General features: G+C 36.9%; 2 protein-coding genes across 6 annotated transcripts in view; one reads left to right on the top strand and one right to left on the bottom strand.

The window, feature by feature from the left end:
- nrbp1 (nuclear receptor binding protein 1) overlaps positions 1 to 5,377 on the top strand; it is an 8,459-nt gene extending 3,082 nt beyond the window's left edge. Inside the window, exons 4-18 of one of the 2 annotated variants that reach the window (XM_036210385.1) lie at positions 1 to 99; positions 196 to 285; positions 378 to 418; positions 506 to 600; positions 670 to 753; positions 1,870 to 1,928; positions 1,997 to 2,095; positions 2,170 to 2,302; positions 2,381 to 2,471; positions 2,553 to 2,603; positions 2,945 to 3,080; positions 3,974 to 4,027; positions 4,107 to 4,170; positions 4,244 to 4,299; positions 4,376 to 5,377. The exon at positions 1 to 99 is cut by the window's left edge and continues 2 nt beyond it. In XM_036210385.1, the coding sequence (XP_036066278.1) occupies positions 1 to 99; positions 196 to 285; positions 378 to 418; positions 506 to 600; positions 670 to 753; positions 1,870 to 1,928; positions 1,997 to 2,095; positions 2,170 to 2,302; positions 2,381 to 2,471; positions 2,553 to 2,603; positions 2,945 to 3,080; positions 3,974 to 4,027; positions 4,107 to 4,170; positions 4,244 to 4,299; positions 4,376 to 4,471 (1,248 nt within the window). In that variant the 3' untranslated portion in view covers positions 4,472 to 5,377. Of the gene's footprint in view, positions 100 to 195; positions 286 to 377; positions 419 to 505; positions 754 to 1,869; positions 1,929 to 1,996; positions 2,096 to 2,169; positions 2,303 to 2,380; positions 2,472 to 2,552; positions 2,604 to 2,944; positions 3,081 to 3,973; positions 4,028 to 4,106; positions 4,171 to 4,243; positions 4,300 to 4,375 lie in introns of both variants that reach the window. The other variant, XM_036210384.1, reaches the window with a different exon arrangement.
- A 1-nt stretch (position 5,378) lies between these two features.
- The window catches only part of si:dkey-12h9.6 (macoilin), a 41,576-nt gene continuing 25,265 nt past the window's right edge, over positions 5,379 to 21,689 (bottom strand). For 2 of the 4 annotated variants that reach the window (XM_024291236.2, XM_024291237.2), the window contains exons 2-12: positions 20,114 to 20,409; positions 18,935 to 19,076; positions 18,701 to 18,827; positions 16,944 to 17,067; positions 16,647 to 16,825; positions 15,763 to 16,219; positions 13,828 to 13,986; positions 13,263 to 13,433; positions 10,720 to 10,846; positions 10,174 to 10,348; positions 5,379 to 7,008 (exon numbers count right to left, since the gene is read on the bottom strand). In XM_024291236.2, the coding sequence (XP_024147004.2) occupies positions 6,818 to 7,008; positions 10,174 to 10,348; positions 10,720 to 10,846; positions 13,263 to 13,433; positions 13,828 to 13,986; positions 15,763 to 16,219; positions 16,647 to 16,825; positions 16,944 to 17,067; positions 18,701 to 18,827; positions 18,935 to 19,076; positions 20,114 to 20,409 (2,148 nt within the window). In that variant the 3' untranslated portion in view covers positions 5,379 to 6,817. The remainder of the gene's footprint in view (positions 7,009 to 10,173; positions 10,349 to 10,719; positions 10,847 to 13,262; positions 13,434 to 13,827; positions 13,987 to 15,762; positions 16,220 to 16,646; positions 16,826 to 16,943; positions 17,068 to 18,700; positions 18,828 to 18,934; positions 19,077 to 20,113; positions 20,410 to 21,689) is intronic. The other 2 variants (XM_024291238.2, XM_036210383.1) reach the window with 1 other exon arrangement.

The following is a 21,689-nucleotide window of genomic DNA, read 5'->3' as shown; positions in this document are numbered from 1 at the left end:
AAAGTCAAAGCTGTTTTCGACAACTTGATCCAACTGGAACATTTGAACATCGTGAAGTTCCACAAATACTGGGCAGACGTCAAGGAAAACAGAGCCAGGGTAGGAGGTTAAAGCAAAGAATGATAAAGCATGAACAATTCTTCCCTTTTTGCATGAATTATATAGTTTAATTTCCCTTTAATGTTTGTTTTCTAGGTCATTTTCATCACTGAGTACATGTCATCAGGAAGCCTCAAACAGTTTCTGAAAAAGACAAAGAAAAATCACAAAACTATGAATGAAAAGGTGAGACATTTTTTAAACGGGTATGAAACTTATTCAGAAATACTAATCAAAGATCACATTTTCTTTAATATGAATTTTCCTCCATTCGGCAGGCCTGGAAGCGTTGGTGCACGCAGATACTTTCTGCTCTCAGGTGAGTCCAACATCCCGGTTTAATGATGAGCCAATAAAAACCTCTTAATCAGTATTTTAATAATCTAAATGTTTGTTTTCCTCTCAGCTACCTGCACTCCTGTGATCCTCCCATCATCCACGGCAACCTCACCTGTGACACCATCTTCATCCAGCACAACGGCCTCATCAAGATCGGTTCTGGTGGGTTCCAGCGATCTCCTCTGCAGCTCATTCCTCGGTTGAGGATGACACTAAATTTTTCTTTTTCAGTTGCTCCTGACACCATCAACAATCACGTGAAAACCTGTCGGGAAGAGCAGAAGAGCCTTCACTTCTTTGCTCCAGAATACGGAGGTAACAGGAAAATTCATTTATTGCTTAATAGGGCTGTCACGATTAGTCGACTAATCGATTATTAAAATAGTCGATGACTAATTTATTAGGGGATTTATGTTATATGGAGTCAGAGAGCAGTAAAGCTGAAAGTTATAAAGGCGTTATGCTAGCTTTTTGGACTATTTTGACATTTATTAGGGTTTTTTAGACTATTTTGGAGTTTAGCTAATATTTCAGCCACATGCTAGCTGTTTTGGCTGATTTAGGATTTTTTCCAGTATTTTGGCTAATTAAGAGTTTAGCTAATATTCTTCTACATGCTAACTGTTTTGGCTAATTTAGGCTTTCTTTTCAGTTTTTAGGCTAATTTGGAGTTTAGCTAATATTTTAGCTACATGCTAGCTATTTTGGCTAATTTAGAATTTTTTCTGTTTTTTGGCTAATTAAGAGTTTAGCTAATATTTTAGCTACATGCTAGCTATTTGGCTAATTTAGGATTTTTTGTTTTTTTAGGCTAATTTGTAGTGTAGATAATATTTCAGCTACATGCTAGCAATTTTGGCTAATTTAGGATTTTTTCAGTTTTTTAGGCTAATTTGTAGTGTAGATAATATTTCAGCTACATGCTAGCTATTTTGGCTAATTTAGGATTTTTTCTGTTTTTTGGGCTAATTTGGAGTTTAGCTAATATTTCAGATACATGCTAGCTTTTTTTGACTAAATTAAGCTTTTTTAGGTTATTTTGGAGTCTAGCTAATATTTTAGCTGCATGATAGCTTTTCTTGGCTAACTCGGTTTTTTTCAGTTTTTATTTTTGGCTAATTTTGCATTTAACTAATATTTTAAATGACTATCAACTTCAGCTTTTTTAGATATCAATTTTAACATGTTCAACCATCAGCACTAGCATCTTTAGCAGCCAAATTCAGCGTACAACGTTCACACTAGCATTATTGCAGGTAATATATATCTATCATTGGAGCTAATGATGGTTAAGATGTCTGATTTACATTCTGTCGACTAATTGGAAAAAATAATCAGTGATTAGTCGACTAATAAAATAGTCGTTTGTGGCAGCGCTAACTAGAAATGAAAGAGATTCTTTGATGCTGATGGGGGTTTGTGTGTTTGCAGCTGTTGCCAACGTGACCACAGCGGTGGATATTTATTCCTTTGGAATGTGCGCCTTAGAGGTGGGAATTCTTTGATTTTTGTATTTTAGAAGTTCTTGGCTTTATTTTTCCTTCCATCCTCTCCTCAGATGGCTGTGTTGGAAATCCAGAGTAACGGCGATTCATCTTACGTGTCCCAAGAAGCCATAAACAGTGCCATTCAGTCACTAGAGGACCCATTGCAGCGGGTCAGTGATGGAAAATCCAGGTTACGTCAGGAACTTGAGTGCACTTATTTATTTATTTTTTCTTGTCCGTTCAGGAATTCATCCAGAAGTGTCTGGAAGTGGATCCCAGCAAACGACCCACAGCCAAAGAGTTGCTGTTCCACCAGGCCTTGTTCGAGGTGCCCTTACTGAAGCTGCTGGCTGCACACTGCATCGTCAGCCACCAGCGTGAGTTCCCCCACTGAAACATCTCCATATATTGATTCCTATAAGCAGGAAATGTTGTTTTTGTCCCCAAATGTGCAGACATGATTCCAGAAAACGCTTTAGAGGAGATGACGAAGAACATGGACCCAAACCTGGTTATTGTTGAAGCTAAGAATGGAGTCCAGATGAAGTGAGATGACATTTTAGTCACCAAAACAGCTGAATGTCTCTTCTGAATATTAACACCATGTTTCTGAAAATGTCTCCTCAGACTCTCTCAGTTTCCTGCCCTCGAGTTGGACAAATTTTTGGAAGACGTGAGGTAAAAAGAGAACTTTAAACGTGTGAAGTTTCTGACTTGAATGCTTGTTATCTACCGGTGTGAGGAGAGTTTATTCAATTAAGATTTGATTTAAGCTTTTTCAGGATTCTCATGTTTTAAATAACTTTAAAATCAAATTTCTAGGGATAAAATGATTAATTCTGATGATAAAAGATGTTTTTCAATAAATAGTTTTCAGGTGTTATTTTGATGAATTATTTGTTAATTTATCCATAAACGATTAATTGAATCACTCACATTTTCAAACCAACCCGTTAAGCTGCTTATTTTGGTATCTGAGGAGTTTTTGTTCACCGTTTTTGTTTTCTCTGGTTCCTCAGGAATGGGATTTATCCTCTGACCGCGTTCGGGATTCCGTGTCCACAGCAGCCTCAGCAGGAGGCCGTCAAGTCCCCCATCGTCCCCCCCTCAGTAAAGTCCCCGACCCCTGAACCTGCAGAGGTGGAGACGAGGAAGGTGAGGCGATATTCTGATGTCTCTAAAAGCAGATGTTTGGTTGTTAATCCCTTTCAATCATCAGATTTCAGAATATTTGTGATTATTTTTATCGCTATGAATAAGATGTCAGAAGATATTTAGTAGAGGTTTCTAGGTGACGAAGGCATGGTACTGTTTGGATTTGAGCAACTTTTGAACAGTCTACCCTGCAGCACTAAGTCTCACTGCTCATCGCCATGACGACGGTCTCGTACACATCGTTCTCATCCATCAGGTCGCTTGTAAAGTACAGCCTATCATATCTTTTCGCTCGCTTTGCCTTCGGAATTTGGACCAAAGCTCCGCCCACCTTCTTATATGGCTCCGCCCACAATTGCTGGAACGGTAGAATGGTCCAACAAAACTGAATAGTGATCAACATTTTTAAAACTTGTTCCCTGAGAACTTGTTTTTGGAAAACAAACGTTTTTATGAAGGACGCTCATTAATAATTAATTAAATATGGCCTTGTCAGCATTTTAAATCGATACAAGTATTGCCAAACGAAATATCACGATATATTGCTGAATCGATTTTTTTTTTTTTTTTTTTTTCCCTACACCCATAAAGATTGTGCTGGTTATAGCCCAAATCATAGACTTAGTTTCTGTAGAGTGGCTGGAGTTCATCATCTCTTGAGTTTTGGGTGGGACTGTTGGGGTGGAGCAACCCCGCCCCCCTTCCCTTTACTGCTGCAAAGCTTGATGATGAGCATTTTTTCCTGATTTACAACAATTTGAATAAAGAAATACAGTTATTTTTCTTTATGTTAGTTCTCCATCATCATAAAAACACAATTTTTATCAGTTTGTTTTTGATAAATATTATAAACTTTAGGTTTTAGATGATAAGTGTGTTTTTTGTTTCCTCAGGTCCTTCAGATGCAGTGTAACATCGAGCCTGTTGATGAGGGCTCAAAACATCATGTAAGCCAGTTTTGTTCATGAAGAGAAAACATTTTTCTGATTTTATGTATTTTTAAAATCTTTCTTTTTCTTTTTCCAGCTCACCTTGTTGTTAAAACTTGAGGATAAACTGAACAGGCACTTGAGCTGTGATTTGTTACCAAGTGTGTATCTCTACTACTCATCTACGTTTGCTGTTTTGCTGCGATCGTGTTTTAACGGCTGCGTTTTGTGTAGATGAGAACGTGCAGGAGCTGGCCGTGGAGCTCGTCCAGCTGGGATTCATCAGCGAGGTAGGCGGGAGTTCATCTCTCCTCTTCAATCCGTTTCCCCCGGACGCCGTCTCACATCTCCGTTTCCCGGTTCCAGGGCGACCAGCCGCGACTCGCGTCCGTTCTCGAAGAGGCCTTCTCCAAGTTCTACAGCCGAAACGGCTCTCTGAACCCGGTGACGGTCTCGTCGTAGCCCAGGACTCGGGCCTTTGCCTCAACAGCTTTGCATGGAGCAGGAGGAAGCCTTGATGCGACTGCAGAGCCCTGCAGCCGGTCCTTGTATCTTCTAGCGGGAAAAGCTGCCACTAAGTGGTTTTGGCTTTCTATATATATTTTTTTTCACTCAATACAGCCATCTGCTTCTCTTTGAAAAGAGGAAATTCTAGTTACAACTTAACGGAAAATACGCTTACTTCTTTACATCAGGTAGAAATAAGCGACATATTTTCCTTTGAGTCAGTGTTATAATTGTATTTTAAAAGTTTTTACCTGAAATCGTTTGCTAGTTGTTTGTCTTCTGCATACCGGCGTGTGTTATGGTGTTTGTGAGGTAAAGCCCGACTCTGTCTGGAGCCGTCTGCCCAAAAGAATCGGAACCCGTTTGGACCGCCGTGAGAGCGAGGCGTCGGCGGTTGAATGTAAACTGAATCATACTGTAATTAGTGGAGTGAGAGTTGCACCGATCTGATGCAACATCTCGTCTAAACTTGCTTCTCCGATTTCAGACGTTTATCTCACACTGAAGGTTTTTGTCGGATTCATTTTTTCGGGCACTTTTAGGTTCTTGGCCGCCGTCACCTTCGCCTCTTCAGTTACAGACCACTCGTATCTGTTGACCGTCTAGGGATCTCTGCTAGTTTGCACATCTGTAACACTTCTGTTGGAAATGTCCCGCGGCCTCCGGCTCATGCACACCAACAGGAGGGAGCTTTCAATCGAAACCGGTGATACAATCTCGTCGTCAATGCTGTGACTAGTTGCCGACGGGGGTTTGTAAATAGAGCGTGGGACCGCCCGGCATGCTGGACACTCGTGTCTCCACACGGCTTTTACTCCCCTTTTTTCCAACTTCCTTCAATTAAAAAAAAACACAAAAAAACGCATGTTGTGGTGTTTTTTTTTGTTGCAAAATCAAAGGTATTCATAGGAAGCAAATTTCATCTTTCAAAATTTTACATCATAGACTGAAGACACAAACTGGACAAAATTCAGTCGTTTAAATAATTCATACAAAATCTGCTGGAATTAGCGTTTAGAAATGATAGCCCTTGAACATGTGCTCAAATAAGTCTTCAAAACATGCTGACAAACACCTTAGAAAAGAAATACAGCAGTAAAATAGAAGTACAGCAAGACTAAAAAATAGATTTTATATAAAACACATTAGAAACACAATCTAAATAAAAAGCTACCAAATGGTCACATCCCATTTACGATTTTTTTTTCCTTTTTCTACATTGTGATAAAAGAAAAAAACAGTACATAGCACTTCAAACACGTTACCTTTTCACATTAAATTTTACTTCCAACTTTGAAAGTAATGTATATAGGCACAGTATTTAAATCCACGAACCGTGTTCTAGTTCCAAGGATGAAGCAGCAGCTGCTTAGTTTGCCTCCTCGCGCAGCATCACTGCCTAAATGTCTGTGAAACACCTTTTTAATTGGGGGTTACCATGGTAACAAATCATTCGCTCCGCATCCTGGACCAGTCAGCAGCCAACTTTTTTTTTTTTTTACACAAATTATTCCAGGTTTGACAGTAAAAATCACTTTTTTTGTCTGAATTTCAGCACAATTCAAATAAATTCCTATTTACAAAACAAGCAACTTACTCTTGTCTCATTGAGAATCATCGTTTTGACCTAATATTCCTTATTTTTTTAAATTAATAAAGTCGTTTCGTGGCAGAAATTCACACATTTTCACATTTATTTTACTATAAAATTTCCACCTTAAATTCCAAACATTTGGGATTTGTTGCGTTTGCACCATCATTATGGCTGAATTCCGTTTTAGCTGCTTCAACCTGACGCAGAGCAGGAGCTGCAATTCCGTTTAAAAACCCGCATGAAAATTTACTATTTGAAATTCTTCACACAGTTTAAATACTCAATAATGAAATTTACTAAATATTTTTTTTTAAAATGTACATAGTTTAACGTACGTGTCAGTGATTAATAATATCGACTAGCTGCAGCAGTTTTCTTTTGGTTAGAAATAATGTTTACAATTTAAGTGAAATACAGTTTTGGTTTCCCAGAATCTTAACAGTTTACTCTTTTATTAAAATCCGTCAAGTGGATTCATGGAGGTCCAGCATCACACCTTCAATTTAGCGATAAAAGTAGATCCACGTGTGGGATACCTCGGTGAGAGGAGCTCTTAAATGGATCAGGTTAGCACCAGGCGTGCAGCAGAAGGCATTTGACATTTGGAGGCTGGAACGTTCTCCTCTGGTGTCGTTTAGCTCTGTGATGCCCTCCTCTGGTCCTGGAGAGAGGGAGTGAGGTGACGTCAAAGCGGCGCAGCGTCCCCTTCACTTCTTCAAGCACTGATACATCAGCGCTCGGGGATTCAGCATGTAGCGTTCAGAGTTGAGGAGTTTGGTGAGGTATTGAGGGACCTGCGGTCGAGGAGCCACATACGACACGTCGGGGCTGACCGCCATCACCTCAGCGATCTTCCGCTTCATCTCCCGGATCTCCCTGTCCTGCTTTTTAACTTTATCTGTTAAACAAGCAGAGATTTGTGTTAAAAGAGAAGATAAAAAACTCCCAGAAAAATGAAATATCAAGATTAAAGAATCAAATTTGGCTGCAAAATAGTGAGACAAATAGCTAAAAAAACAAAAACAATCTTTAAATGTTAGATTATCTTCCTCCTTTACCATATTAGTTGAAAAAAATTCTAATTCTACAATTTATTCTAAATGTTACCAGCAGGGGGCAGACTTTCTCACTGTAAGCTGAAAATGAGGCTTAGTATTTATATCTAAAAGGGAAAAAAACAATGAAATATGGCAAAATTATCAGAAAATATACAATTATGATAAAAAAAGAAACTTTATCTGTTTAACTTTATCTGTTAAACAAGCAGAGATGTTAAAAGAAGGGTTCTAGAAGATAAAAAATCCCAGAAAAGTGAAATATCCAGACTCAAAAATCAAATTTGGCTGCAAAATAATGAGAAAAATAGCTGTATATTAAAAAAAAAACAATCTTTAAATGTTAGATTATCCTCCTCCTTTAACATATTAGTTGAAAAAAAATTTCAATTTGTTTTTAAATGTTACCAGCAGGGGGCAGGCTTTCACACTCTAAACTGAAAATGAGGCTTAGTTTTTATATTTAAAAGGGAAAAAATGTAAATGTTTCAAAGTTATTGAAAATATACAATTATGATAAAATAGGAGTGTCAATAACCTCTTTTTAGAAAAATCAACACTACATATGAACTAGTAGTTTTCAATATTTGCGACTGGGATTCACATGTTCAGCATTTAGTAACATCCTGTCAAATAATGTGAAATATGTTGTTTTTATACTGATTTGAATTAAACTAAACAGAGATCATTAAAACACAGTTATGAAGTAAACAATGAAAAAAATGGCAAAATAAAATTGGATTTTAGCAAACCTAAGACATTTAGTTTATTTTTTATCCTGATTATGAACTTTAAATGGGTTGCGCCTCTTCTTGATATAAATCAGGAACTGCAGTTACATTTTTATCACAAGTGGCTTAAAATGCTTCTGACAGATGTTTATTCCCTTTTTATTAAGCTTTTTTACTTAAAATAAATGTGCTTCTGAGTCCTTACGCACTTCAAATCCCACTCAGATCATCTTTTGATCTATTTTTAAAGAGTTCCCAGTATTTTTTTTTAATTATGATCATGGGTTTTAGCCAAATCAAAAAAAAAGTTTTCTAGGACATTTTTTCTGCAGAAGTTTGTTTCTGAGTTGTAGTAAGCCTGCCCCCATTTCCCATCATCCCTTAGTTTACACGCTTCTGCTAGCTTACAGCCCTTCTCAACTCCAACCTAAAGTCATCATTGCAACAAAAATGGCGAGCAAAGATGCCAGCTCAGATGGGAAAAACAAACATGGATCTGTTTGTTTGCAAGTGGATAAATCAGAATGGAGATGGAGTAAGGGTCGTGTGGTTAAAATTGTAGGTTCTACATCACACCTACAAGCTTTTTCCAGCAGCATTTTTTTAATCTGCACTTAATTGACACTGATTTGATTAAAGACAATATTATAAATGCAATTTTCATCTTAATTTTCCTAATATATGTCCTCAATCAGCTCAAAAATGCTACAAGAACCCATTCAAACACAATTTTTTTACTGGGGCGGGTCTTCAAGTATATTTTACGTTAGAGGCTGCAGCTTTTATTAACCTTTTCTGGCATAAAAAATATCAATTAAAATGGATTTAGCTTTACGTTAATACTATTATTTTTTTAAAAGACAAAACCAAAAATTAAACCATCAACAAAACCATTTTAATGCAATCTGGGTAGCTTAAATCAGGGGTCCCCAAACTTCTTCTTCTGAGGGCCACATAACTGTTTTCTTCTCTGATGGGGGCCGGGGTCGGTTTGTAGAATTACAGAAAAAGTGTAACAATAACTAAACATAAAGATTTATGGCTTTCCAGAAAGCCACACATAGCCAAATTTTAAATAATTCATTTTTGCATTCTCCACAGAAAAAAATAATACTAAAACATTTTAAAAACTAATATATAGCATTATAGATTATTAGCAGAAGATGCTTAATTTGATAGCTAAAACGTTGAAGCTGATAGCTTGCTAAAACATTAGCGAAGTGCCAGTAGCCAAAAAAGCTAAAAAAAATCCTAAATTAGCCAAAACAGCTAGCATGTAGCTGAAATATTAGCTAAGCTTCAAAATAGTCTTAAAAAACTGAAAAAGCTTAAATTAGCCAAAACAACTAGCATAAAGCTAAAATATTAGCTAAACTCAAAATTAGCCTAAAAAAATGAATAAAGCACAAATTAACCAAAACAGCTAGCATGTACCTGAAATATTAGGTAAATGCCAAATTAGCCTAAAAAAACTGGAATAATGTCTAATTTAGCCAAAACAGCTAGGATAAAGCTAAAATATTAGCTAAACTCCAAATTAGCCAGAACAGCTAGCATGTACCTGAAATATTAGGTAAATGCCAAACTAGCCTAAAAAAACTGGAATAATGTCTAATTTAGCCAAAACAGCTAGCACGTAGCTAAAATTTCGGCATAGCTTCAAACTAGCCTAAAAAACTGAAAAAAGCCTAAATTAGTCAAAACAGCTAGCATGTTGCTGAAATATTAGCTAACCTTCAAAATAGTCTAAAAAAAATTGAAACAAGCTTAAATTAGCCAAAACAGCTAGGATGTAGCTGAAATATAAGCTAGATACCAAATTAGCCTAAAAAACGGAGTAAATTTCAAATTTAGCCAAAACAGCTGGGATGAAAGCTAAAGTGTTAGCTAAACTCCAAATTAGCCTAAAAACTGAAAAAGCACAAATGAGCAAAAACAGCTAGCATGTAGCTGAAATATTAGCTAAACTTCAAAATAGTAAAAAAAAAAACTGAAAAAGCTTAAATTAGCCAAAACAGCTAGCATAAAGCAAACATATTAGCTAAACTCCAAATTAGCCTAAAAAACAGAATAAAGTCCAAATTAGCCAGAACAGCTAGCATGTAGCTGAAATATTAGCTAAACTCTTAATTAGCCAAAAAAAAAAAAAAAAAACGAAAAAAATGCTAAATTAGCAAAAACAGCTAGCATAAAGCTAAAGTATTAGCTAAACTTTCAAATTAGTCAGACAAAGAGGCCAAAGTAAAAGTAACAGAATTTCTGATGAAGAGAACAGACCTTGAGCGATTTCCAGCTGTCTGCGAGCGTCTCCCAGTGCAGAAAACAGGTCCAGCTTGATGCGAGTTTCGGCGCTCAGATTGTACTCCAGGTGTTGAGCTTTCTCCTGCATGGCTGTCAGAGTATTCAGCAGCATGTCTGTCTCTTTCTCCACGCAGCGATACTTCCCCAAAGCCTGCACGCAAAACACAAATCCAGTAAGTTTCACCCTCATAATTTACTCATGGATTTACTGGGGGAACCAAAGCACTAAAGTTGATGAGTGACTCAAGAAAGCATCAACACTATTTTTTATTTTATTTTATTTTTTTAAATTAGGCTTTTATTTTGGCATGCATCACAGACGACATCACAAACAAACAATCAAACAGCGACACTGCAAACAGATGTGATGACGGAGTGCAAATGTGTGGCCAAAAGAAACAAACACAAAGAAACCGCCGATGATCACAAAAGAATTTCATGAGCAAACTCAGAAACGACAAAGAACTGGACCACTGGAGACTCACAGACAACACTTCATTCCCAAGTAGAGTAAAAATATACCTCAACATCTCTCTCTAGATCTAGCACTCGACTCTCTTTCACTTGACACTCCAGCTGCAGTTGTTTGTACTCTGTCTCTAGATCTTTAACTCTTTTCCTTAACATTTGGGTTTCACAGTGTTCCTGTCTGATGTGGGAGACGGAGAAAGCGGAAAGTTTTGAGCGGTCACAACACAGTTTCAATACAAGTGATCAAAAATGCATCAAATTTATTTTAAAATATTGATTTTGTTGTTTTTAACATGCTTAAAGAAGCTTGTTTTGATGATTTGACTCTAAAAATGGGGCGGCAAAGCCTGTAGCTCCGCCCCTTTCCTCACATATTACAAAAAAACCACATCTGACATATGAAATAAAGCAAAAAAAATACACATATGCTGCATCTTTTGAGCTATTTTTAGGCTCAAAGATTAAAAGGTAATCAAATCAACTTTTCTTTTGCTATAAACGTGACTTTAAAAATGCTGTCTGTTGGTCCTTGTTAAATTTTTAAAAAATATAAAATAAACTTGTTCAATTCCTGAAATGATGGTATAAATTACGGTTTATTTGCTGCCCCCTACAGGTTGAAATGAAGCATTGCAGTTGATTTTTTTGTGAATTTTGTGAAAAATTAAACCAATAAATAGTCTATCCTCTCCTGTCATAGTTCACACTGAAGAAAGGTGGAATAAAAAGTCATGTTCTATGTGGGCCAAAAAAATGCATCTCCGATAGTGTTTGGGGGGCCGGGCCAAATGTGCAGGCGGGCCGGATCCGGCCCGGGGGCCATAAAGGTGATGATGGTTTAACGCACATGTGTCAAATTCAAGGCCCGGGGGCCGGATCCGGCCCTCCAGATCATTTTATTTTATTATTATGGTATTTCTAACTTGTATCATTTTAACAAGTTAGATTTTATGGAAAGTAAATTATTAAAAGCTATTTAAGGTTTAAGTTGATTTATTCTGGAATATAATTCTAGCCGTTTTATTCTTCATAATTATATTAAAAGTTACAGTTTTAAAGTTTTAAAAAATTGCATTCTGCTAGCTTTTTGGACTATTTTGGCATTTACTAGGATTTTTTAGGCTATTTCGGAATTTAGCTAATATTTCAGCTACATGCTAATTGTTTTGGCTAATCTAAGGTTTTTTCAGTTTTTTTTGGCCATTTCGAAATGTAGCTAATATTTACATGCTAGCTGTTGTGGCTAATTTAGTTTTTTTCTGGGGTTTTTTAGGCTATTTTGAAGTTTAGCTAATATTTCTGCAACATGCTAGCAGCTTTAGCTAATTTAGCCTTTTATTTGTTTGTTTTTTAGGCTGTTTTAGAGTTTAGCTAATATCTCAGCTACATGCTAGCTGTTTTAGCTTATACACACTAGCATTATTGCAGGTAATGCTATATATCAAGTTCATAATCATGTAAAAAAGTAATGGTTTAAAATTTTTGTCTTGTTTAGTCTATACTTGGCCCACGGCTTAAGGTGTGATGTGGATTTTGGCCCCTGTGCGATTGAGTTTGACACCCCTGGTTTAAAGTCTGTAGCGGGGCGGGACGGCAGGAAGCCACCTGTTCTTTGATTGGACAGTTTAATTTTATAAAGTCATAAACAAGTATAAACACAGGGACATAATTCACAATCTCAACTTCAGTGGTTTGCACGCAGTTTTTTTGCTTAAAAAACGCTAAAAAATAAAAAGAATTCACAAAATTCACATTTTTACGATTATGCAGATCCCTTTTTTCAACATTTGCAAATCTACATTTTTTGGCCACATTTATTTTGCAGTTAAATGAAACTTAATGTATAAAGCAGTTTTAAATCTTTAGTCTTTTAATTATAATGCCACTTTTAGCCAACATAATTTAAAATGTGTCGTTTTTAAGGACACAGTTACTACAGAGTAGTTCATTTGAAATTTGTCTGTGAGTAAGCTCGCCCCCAATTCCAACCATCCATCGCCCCTCAAACCCTTAATTTAACATTACCGGTGCAACAAAAATAGCGAGCAATAGCGGATCTATCCAGTTTTGAGCCAGATTAAAAAGACAAAACGTACATGATCTAGTCGTCTCCAAGTGGATGTATCACCAATAAGCTTCTTTTTTTTCAAAGTCAGCTCCTGATTCACAGCTATTTGAATAAATACATACTCAGAAATGCTATTTTCTTTAAAAATATCCTCAATTGTTAGAAAAATGCCACACAAAATTGCAAAAAACATCAGAGTGGGTCCTCTCATGGTGGAGATTTAGATGATCAGGAAGAGAAACTGCTGCAGATTTACAGTAGATTTCATTGCTATGAGACGGTTTGCATGCGTTAAACAGGATGTAATGCTAGTGCTGATCTAGAAACGGTGCAGTTTGTCGTCGTTTGCACTAAACCACAAGGATTGTCGCCTGAACAGCTAAGCCACAGTTGGCTGCGTTTGCTGTTTGCACAGATTTAAGTGGATCATTCCTTCTTTTGAACAAAAATGCATACAATTTAAGTTAGATAACATTTGGATACAGTTTTTCTGAAGATTACAGGCTGAATTAGTTCAAGAAAGTACCTGTTTGTTAGACTCCGTGCCGCGTTCGCCGCCTCCTCCAGTTTCTGCGAGTGAAGCTCGGCCAACTGTTTCTCAGCGGAGAGTCTGGCCTCAGCTTCTGCTCTGCTCTTTCTCTCCAGCATGGCGCTGGTCTGCTTGTCCTTCTGCTTGGCTTTAGTCAAGCACAGAATCCTGCAGGGAAGACATTTAACAGGAAAACACGCAGCCGTGTTTGCCGTGAACGCTGCAGCCACAGGAGAGCCACTTCCTGTGAAAAAAAAAAACTGGAGCATGTCCTATCAGAGCTGGTGGCGCTCCGTGACACGCTCATCTCGCAGATGATTTGACGCCGCTGGCTGATGGGAGCGCTTTGATGTGCTAAACTTGCTCAGTAAATTCATTTTTTTGTTGATAAAATTGATGAGTAACTCAGTGGTCTAAAAACGTTCTTGGGATTTTAAATCATGTCAATAACATATAAAGATGTTCAAATTTGATGCTAATTTCGAAGTTGTCTTTCTACGATCCTGTTATGAATCCCCGTTTGATGTTTATAAGGAACATAGTGTGTAAAATTGGGTCTTACTTGCTCTGGAGCAGCATGTTGGACTGTCTAAGCAGGGAAACCTCTGGTCTCAGGCTCCTCTCGCTGTTGGTCAGGTTGCAGACGTGACTTCGCAGCTCCTGCTCACTCTGTCGACTGGCCTGCAGGTCCCCCTTTAGCCTCCGCAGCTCTGCTTCCAGCCTAATGTTTTTGTTTTTTTTGAAAAAGAAAATTTAAGCAGTGAATTTAGTCATATGAATTAGGGCTGCCACAAACGATTATTTTAATAGTCGACTAATCACCGATTATTTTTTTTACGATTAGTCGACTAATGGGTCATGCGCAAAACACGAATCTTTAAACATCATTAGCTTTAAACTAACTAAATATGCGATGATGCTAATATGAATTCTGTAAACTGAAATTGTTCGCTGAAAATGTTGATGGCTGAAGATGCTGAAATTGATAGCTAAAATTGCTGAAGCTGAAAGAAAGCTAAAATGTCAGTTAAATGCCCAATTAGCCCAAAAAACTGAAAAAATTCTAAGTTAGCCGAAACAGCTAGCACGCAGCTGAAACATTAGCTAGACTTCAAAATAGCCTATAAAACAAAAAAAAATCTAAATTAGACAAAATAGCTAGCATGCAGCTGAAATATTAGTTAAATGTCCAATTAGCTTAAAAAACTGAAAAAAGCCTAAGTTAGCCGGAACAGCTAGCACACAGCCAAACATTAGCTAGACTTCAAAATAGCCTATAAAACAAAAAAATCCTAAATTAGACAAAATAGCTAGCATGTAGCTGAAATACTAGGCAAACTTCAAAATAGCCTCAAAAACTGAAAAAATACTTAATTAGACAAAAAAGCTAGCATGTAGCTGAAATATTAACTAAATTTCAAAACAGCCTCACAAAACAAAAAAACTGAAAAAAATCTTTAACCAGACAAAAAAGCTAGCATGCAGCTGAAATATCAGTTAAATTCCCAATTAGCATAAAAAACTGAAATAGCCCAAGTTAGCTGAAACGGCTAACATGCAGCTGACACATTAGCTAGACTTCAAAATAGCCTATAAAACAAGAAATCCTAAATTAGACAAAATAGCTAGCATGCAGCTGAAATTTCAGTTAAATGCTCAACTAGCCTAAAAACCTGAAAAAAGCCTAAGTTGGCTAAAAACAGCTAAAATGCAGCTGAAATATCGGTTAAATGCCCAATTAGCCTAAAAATCTGAAAAAAGCTCAAGTTAGCTGAAACAGCTAACATGCAGCTGAAATATTAGCAAAATTTCAAAACAGCCTGACAAAACAAAAATCCTAAATTAGCCAAAACAGCTAGCATGCAGCTGAAATATTAGCTTAACTCTAAAATAGCTTTAAAAAAAAAACAAAAAAAAGCCTAAACTAACCAAAATAGATCAGTCGACTAATCGGGTCATGCGCAAAGTGGATATAAAACACAAATCTTAACCATCATTAGCTTTACAATAACTAAAAATAAAGACTATTAAGATGATAGCTTATTAAACTTTTAATGAATTGTGCAGCCTCTGCCCTCCATTAGTTTTAAGATTAAATCCAAATTTGACCTTTCACCCCACACCATCCATAAAACTTGTTAAGATAAAGTCACAATTTATATAAATTTTACATTTAAGGGTGTATAGGGTCAAAGGTCACCTGTCAAAATGAGTTTGATGGAAAGTATATGCCTTATCTCTCTAATGAAGTCAACATCTGAAACAAGGAATGTTTTTTCACTAAAGATAAAGTTTTGGTCTCATTGACTCAAATATGAAAAAAGTAAATTTTTGGTGCTAAACGCTCACAACTTTAACTTTACTACTTTTCATATAATATAAAGTAACAACTAATCGACTATTAAATTTGTCATCAGCTATTTTAATAGTCGATTAGTCGTTGATTAGTCGACTAATCGTAGCAGCCTTTTATGAATTAATAAAAACAATTACTGACTTGTTTATCTGTTCTGCGTGGAAACTCTGTGCTGCACTTTTATCCGCTGCATCCCTGCTGGGACTTTTGAAGCTGGACCTCTGCTTCTTCTCCGACTTTCCTCCAGGCGGTGAAGGAGTGTTTGTGCTGCCTCTCCGAGCTTTCGGTGAGGAGCTCTTAGCCACTCTGGTGGCTTTGCCTCCTTGCTCCTCTTGAGGTAGATTTTCGGGGTTCATAGGAGACTCCGGCGCTCCCGCCCCACTGTGAAGCCGCTCTCTGGGCTCGGGCGCGGCGGGTTTGGACGGCGGTGGCCGTCGATTTGATTCAGCCGGCCTGGCCTCCTGTGGAGCCTTCTCTGCTGGCTTCTCCTCGCTGAATAACTGAAGGCAGTCCACAGTGTGTGCGTCATCGTGGGCCACCACGGCACCATTCTGACACTGATACTGACCCGACTCAGGCCTGGTTTTCCATTTAGAGGCTGCAAAAACAGCAGGAAGAATGGAGGTCAATATTTCCATTTGGCCTTGAGGAGTTAAAAAAATATTATGCTTTCTAGGTTCGAACAAAACAAATCCAAATAATCTATTAAAATAATTTACTGATGATTAGATGGTTTCCTCTGATTGTCCTGGTGGTTAAAAACTCTAACATTATGACTCATACAGCACATTAACTTCCATTGGAGCACAAAAAATGTTTATTTTTACAGATATATGAACACTCAAATTAGTTTAAATCAGTATTTGTTTAAAAAAGAACTAAAAATCCAAACTAATTTCCACCTTCAGGAACAGAAAGATATATTTTTCCATCTTTTGCGCAGAATGTTTACAGTTTTCTGTTGAGTAAGTGATAAAAAATGGAAAAAAGCTGCTGTATGTTTTGGTGCAGGTGCTCTGACTTACTGCTGCTGCCATCTGTGCCAGTTTTGGAGTAAAACTGCAAACCTGGCGGGAGCGAGTGCTGAAGGAGGTGCATGTGAAAGTCGTTCTCGCTCTGCACGGCCTTCTGAATGCGCAGCTTGAAGACGTTGGTGAAGTAGCAGGTGGCATCGAACCCCAGATAAACCACGGGGTACCCGATGCTGAAAGTAAAATAACAACGTTTAAAATCCAACACTTACACCACGTAAAGCTGGCAAATGATCTGTATAGTTGTCATTTTCAAATGCATGCAATTCTGCAAACAAAACGTCAAATTACCAGTGTGCAGCAAAAAGATGAGACAGATTGGGATAAGAAGAATTAAGATCTTTGAGTCGAAGGGAAGCCTCTGTGTACACGAGAAGGATCCACAGGGACACTGTTGAAATGCAGATGCCCTTTTCTGAAGAGGAGGAAGAAAATATTACACAATCTGAGCAAAAATAATACAACTTTTCCACCGTAGAGTGCATTTTTTATTTAAATAGAGCAGGAGTCCCCAAACTACGGCCCGCGGGCCGGATCAGGCCAAATCAGCCCTGAAACACTGATCAAGATCCACATAGAACGTGACTTTTTATTTCACCGTTCTGCAGTCTGAATTATGACGGATATTCCATTATTGGTTTGATAGTGATTCACCTTTTTATGTCTTTTATTTTGTCTTTTTTATGTCTATTATTAGTATTTTTCTTCCCTATGTTTTTTGGGACATCTATAGCTCTTCAGCTCTTTCAGCTATTGAATTATTCAGCTCTTTTTATGCTAGCTTTTTTAACTAGTTTGGCAGTTACTAAGGATTTCTAGGTTACTTTGGGGTTTAGCTAATATTTCTGCTACATGCTAGCGGTTTTGCCTAATTTACACGTTAATATACACGTTTAACCAGTTTTTTAGGTTATTTTTGGCATTTAGCTTATATTTTAGCAACATGCTAACTATTTTGGCTAATTTTTTACCTTTTCTCCGTTTAGCTAATATTTTAGCCATATGCTAGCCGTTTTGGCAAAATTAGACTTTTTTTTAGCTTATTTGGCACTTCGCTACTATTCCAGCAACATGCTAGCTGTTTTGGCTAATTTTTTTTTTTGACTTTTTCTCAGTTTATAGGCTAATTTGGAGTTTAGGTAATATTTTAGCCTTATGCTAGCTGTTTTGGCTAAATAAGATATTTTGTCATTTATTTGTTTAATTTTGGTATTTTGCCAATATTTCAGTTACATGCTAGCTGTTTTGGCTAATTTGGCTTTTTTCCATTTATAGGCTAATTTGGAGTTAAGGTAATATTTTAGCCTTGTGCTAGCTGTTTTGGCTAAATTAGACATTTTGCCATGTTTTGGCTAATTTGGCATTTAGCTAATATTTTGGAAACATGCTAGCTGTTTTGGCTAAGTTAGATTTTTTTTTACAGTTTTTTAGGCTAATTTTCCATTGTGCTAATATTTTAACTAGCTATCAGCTTCAGTCAACCCAGCAATCAATTTCAGCATCTTCAGTTATCAGCACTAGCATCTTCAGCGGCCACATTCAGCTTACAACATTCACAGTAGCATTATCACAAGTCAGGCACATATCTAGTTTTTAAAAATGTTTTAGTATTACTTTTTTCTACAGAAATGAATTATTTAAAATTTGGCTAGGTGTGGCTTTCTGGAAAACCGTAACTGTTTCCTTTTAGGCTGTGAATTTTACATTTTTTCTGTTAGCCTAGGAACCGACCCCGGCCCCACATCAGAGAAGAAAACAGTTATGTGGCCCTCATTAGAAAAAGTTTGGGGACCCCTGAAATAAAGGTATAAAAAGGTAGATTGTGTGGTAAAAAAATCCCTCCATGGGGTTATAAAAAATGTTAAACATAAGAAAATACAGATAACTATCCCAACAATACATATAAACTGTTTTTAATAATCTATATCTCAATTATTTCATACATAAAAATTGCATTTTTACAAATAGTATCCTTCTTTTGGGACTACTCTTACAACATTTAGGCTACAGAAATGGAAGAATGTGCAGGAAAAAGTAATAATCCTCACCTGTGTGCCATATATAATTGAATAACACGTAGGTGCTGGCCACAAAAAACAGCCAGTGCAAAGGAACAAAGATTAAACAAAAGATGTCCAGAGTGAAGGCGGCACAAACAAAAACAACACAAATGACCTGAAAAAAACAAGGTGATATCAGTTCAAAACAGCAGAAAAACCAGCATGTTTTCATTTTCAAGGCCTCTGAACAGAATTGAAAATCCCACAGCGGGGGGTCCCTACCAGCCCGTGGCAGTGGAAAGTGGTGTACACGCTCCCGAAGAAGAGCCAGCACGGCCACAAGTACTCCAGTCTGAACTCCAGGATGAAATCTGCCAGCAGCACCAGCGTCCACATCACCATGAACTTCACGAAGGTGTACGCGCTGAAAAGACACGTGCAGCAAACTCTCATCATAAATAAAAAAACTAACCCTCAAATAAATGAAATCAAATGGGAAACAAATTCATGATTTTTAATAATCCATGTTTAAGCCAAAAAACTGAACAAAAGACTAGAAAAAATCCCATCTACGCCTCAAAGCAGAACAAAGAACAGTAAGAAACTGTCCCCTTGATCATTTTATTAGACAAACAGAAAGCTGTGGCTTCCTCCTTTGTTCTGCTCATCCTGAGACTGCCATCACATCACCCCTTCTTTGTTTGGTAACCATGGCAATATTTCATCTGGAGAAGAGGGGGGGAGGCACCACAGCATCCCCCCGTATCACGCTTACAGCTGCCTTGTTCATTGTTGCTTTCAGATTCTGATTTACGAAAATATAACCAAAAATATGAGACATTTCATCTTCATATGAATGTTTAAGTGTAAAATGTTGCTTAAAATTAGCAAAAATCTTCAAAATCCAGCTGTTGGAAATTAATAATGATGTTTATAGCAAATATTGATGAGAAGTTGTGTTGAAATTATAATAGAAACTGAATCTAAAAAGGTTTTTTGTGTGTTTGAAAATCATCTTTTCATTAAAAATATCAATAATTAGGTTAAATACAATCAGGTGGATTCGAGAAAACCACATGAACACATTAGGTGTTTGTAAACAGACGCACAATAGAACATTTTCCTTGAAAAAAAGCACTTTTTCTTTAAAATTTAGCTTTTATGAAGACAAAAACGGTATATTTCATTAAAAATCAATGATCCAGATAGAAAGAAGAGGATGCAAAACGGGGAAAAAAGCAGGCCGACGTTAACTTGCCGCTTTCTGTCTGTAAACACTGAAGTCTCAATATGAATTCTGCACGGAGTGGCGCTGATGAAGAGGAGGGACAGGTGAGCAGGAGAACGACGGCTGAAATGCACACAAAGACGGGCACCACAACAAAAGCAGGCGCCTGCCGACGCGGCGCGGCGCGTCATGGCGCGGCACGGCGCGGCACCCAGCGCGGCGCGCGGCTCTACCTCTCAGACAGCTTCTCCGTGATTTTCAGTTTTTTCATCTTCCGGAGCCTGTTCGCGTCCACATAGCGTTTCTTCATCTTATGGCTTCTGCTTCCGCACTGCTGGTGTCCGAGCTCGCAGCAGCAGCGGCGGCGGAGGAGGAGGAGGAGGAAGAGGAGGAAGAAGAGGCGCCGAAACAAAAGCAAACAAACCGGATTCCTCCTGGCGGACGAGGATGCTCCTTTCAACCTGAGAGGATGGTGATGTCTGCGAAGGCAGGCGCCGGAGGCTGTGCGCATGCGCACAGCTGCCTGCACCTACAAGTGTTTATCGCAGGAGGGGAGCATCAACACAAACAATACAAGTGTTTTACAGCAACCTGATCAAAGCAACCAAACATTTAATATAAAGCTACTTTCATCACTATCCCTAAATAAAATAATAAAAATATAATAATAATTACTGTTAATATCACATTGATCAATAAAAAGCTAAAAAATAAATAAAAAATCATTTAAATCTGCCCTAAACTGCTCTAAAACATTGAAAGTTGACAAAAATTATGCATTTTTATTTATTTTACTCATCTAATAGGGACAGTGCTCATCAATAAACATCTATCCACACAGTAATAATTCAAAATATTACCCATTATAAGGAGAATTACAATTCTAAACAAAATAAATAATAAATAAAAATCATTAATAGTTCTGTAACTGGCTGTAAGAACCTTCGAAATTCTTTAGATTTGCTCTAAAGTGGTTTAAAACTTTGAAAGTTGACAATTTTATGCATTTTTATTAATTTTACTTATTGATTTATTTGATAAGGACAGTGCACATTAATGAACATCTATCCACTTGGTAATAATTGCAAATATTACAGATTATGAGGAAAACTACAATGATAAACAACAAAGATAAAAATCATTAACAATTCTTTAAGTTTGACTGTAGCAACCTCCAAAATTCTTTAAAGTGGTCTAAAATTTTTAAAATTTATACATTTTTATTTATTTTACTTATTGATAGGGACATTGCTCATTGATAAATATCAATTCACACAGTAATAATTGTAAATATCACTGATTATAATACTAATATGCATCCGTAGAAGTCCTGATGAAACAAAAACAAACAATATCACAATAACGCACTTGAAGTTGAAATGAATAAGACAGATTAAAATATATACCAATTGAAAAATAATACATTTAAAATACATCATTAAAAAACCAAAATGTGATAAACAAACTTGACCATGTCTACATGTTCAAATGCATTAAATTGCTGCCATGTGATTGGACAATTAGAAATGTGCATTAACGAGCAGTTGGACAGGTGTTTCTATTAAAGTGGCCAATTCTTTTTGTCTTTTATAAATTCTCAAATGTTTACATTATGTGGTTTAAATCAAATAAACATCCATCCTTTTTGAATATAAACACCAATAATATTATGTTTAATCATCCCTTATTTCAGGTAGTAGCTGCAATATTTATTAATACCTGTTAGTTTAATGTTTAATATAAATTTTGGATTTTTCTTTTGACAAATAAAACATGTTTGTCAGCAAACATTGACATTTCAAAACTACT

Source organism: Oryzias melastigma, linkage group LG24 (assembly GCF_002922805.2).
Source record: "Oryzias melastigma strain HK-1 linkage group LG24, ASM292280v2, whole genome shotgun sequence".
NCBI lineage: Eukaryota > Metazoa > Chordata > Actinopteri > Beloniformes > Adrianichthyidae > Oryzias > Oryzias melastigma.
This window is presented reverse-complemented; position numbering and strand designations above follow the sequence as displayed.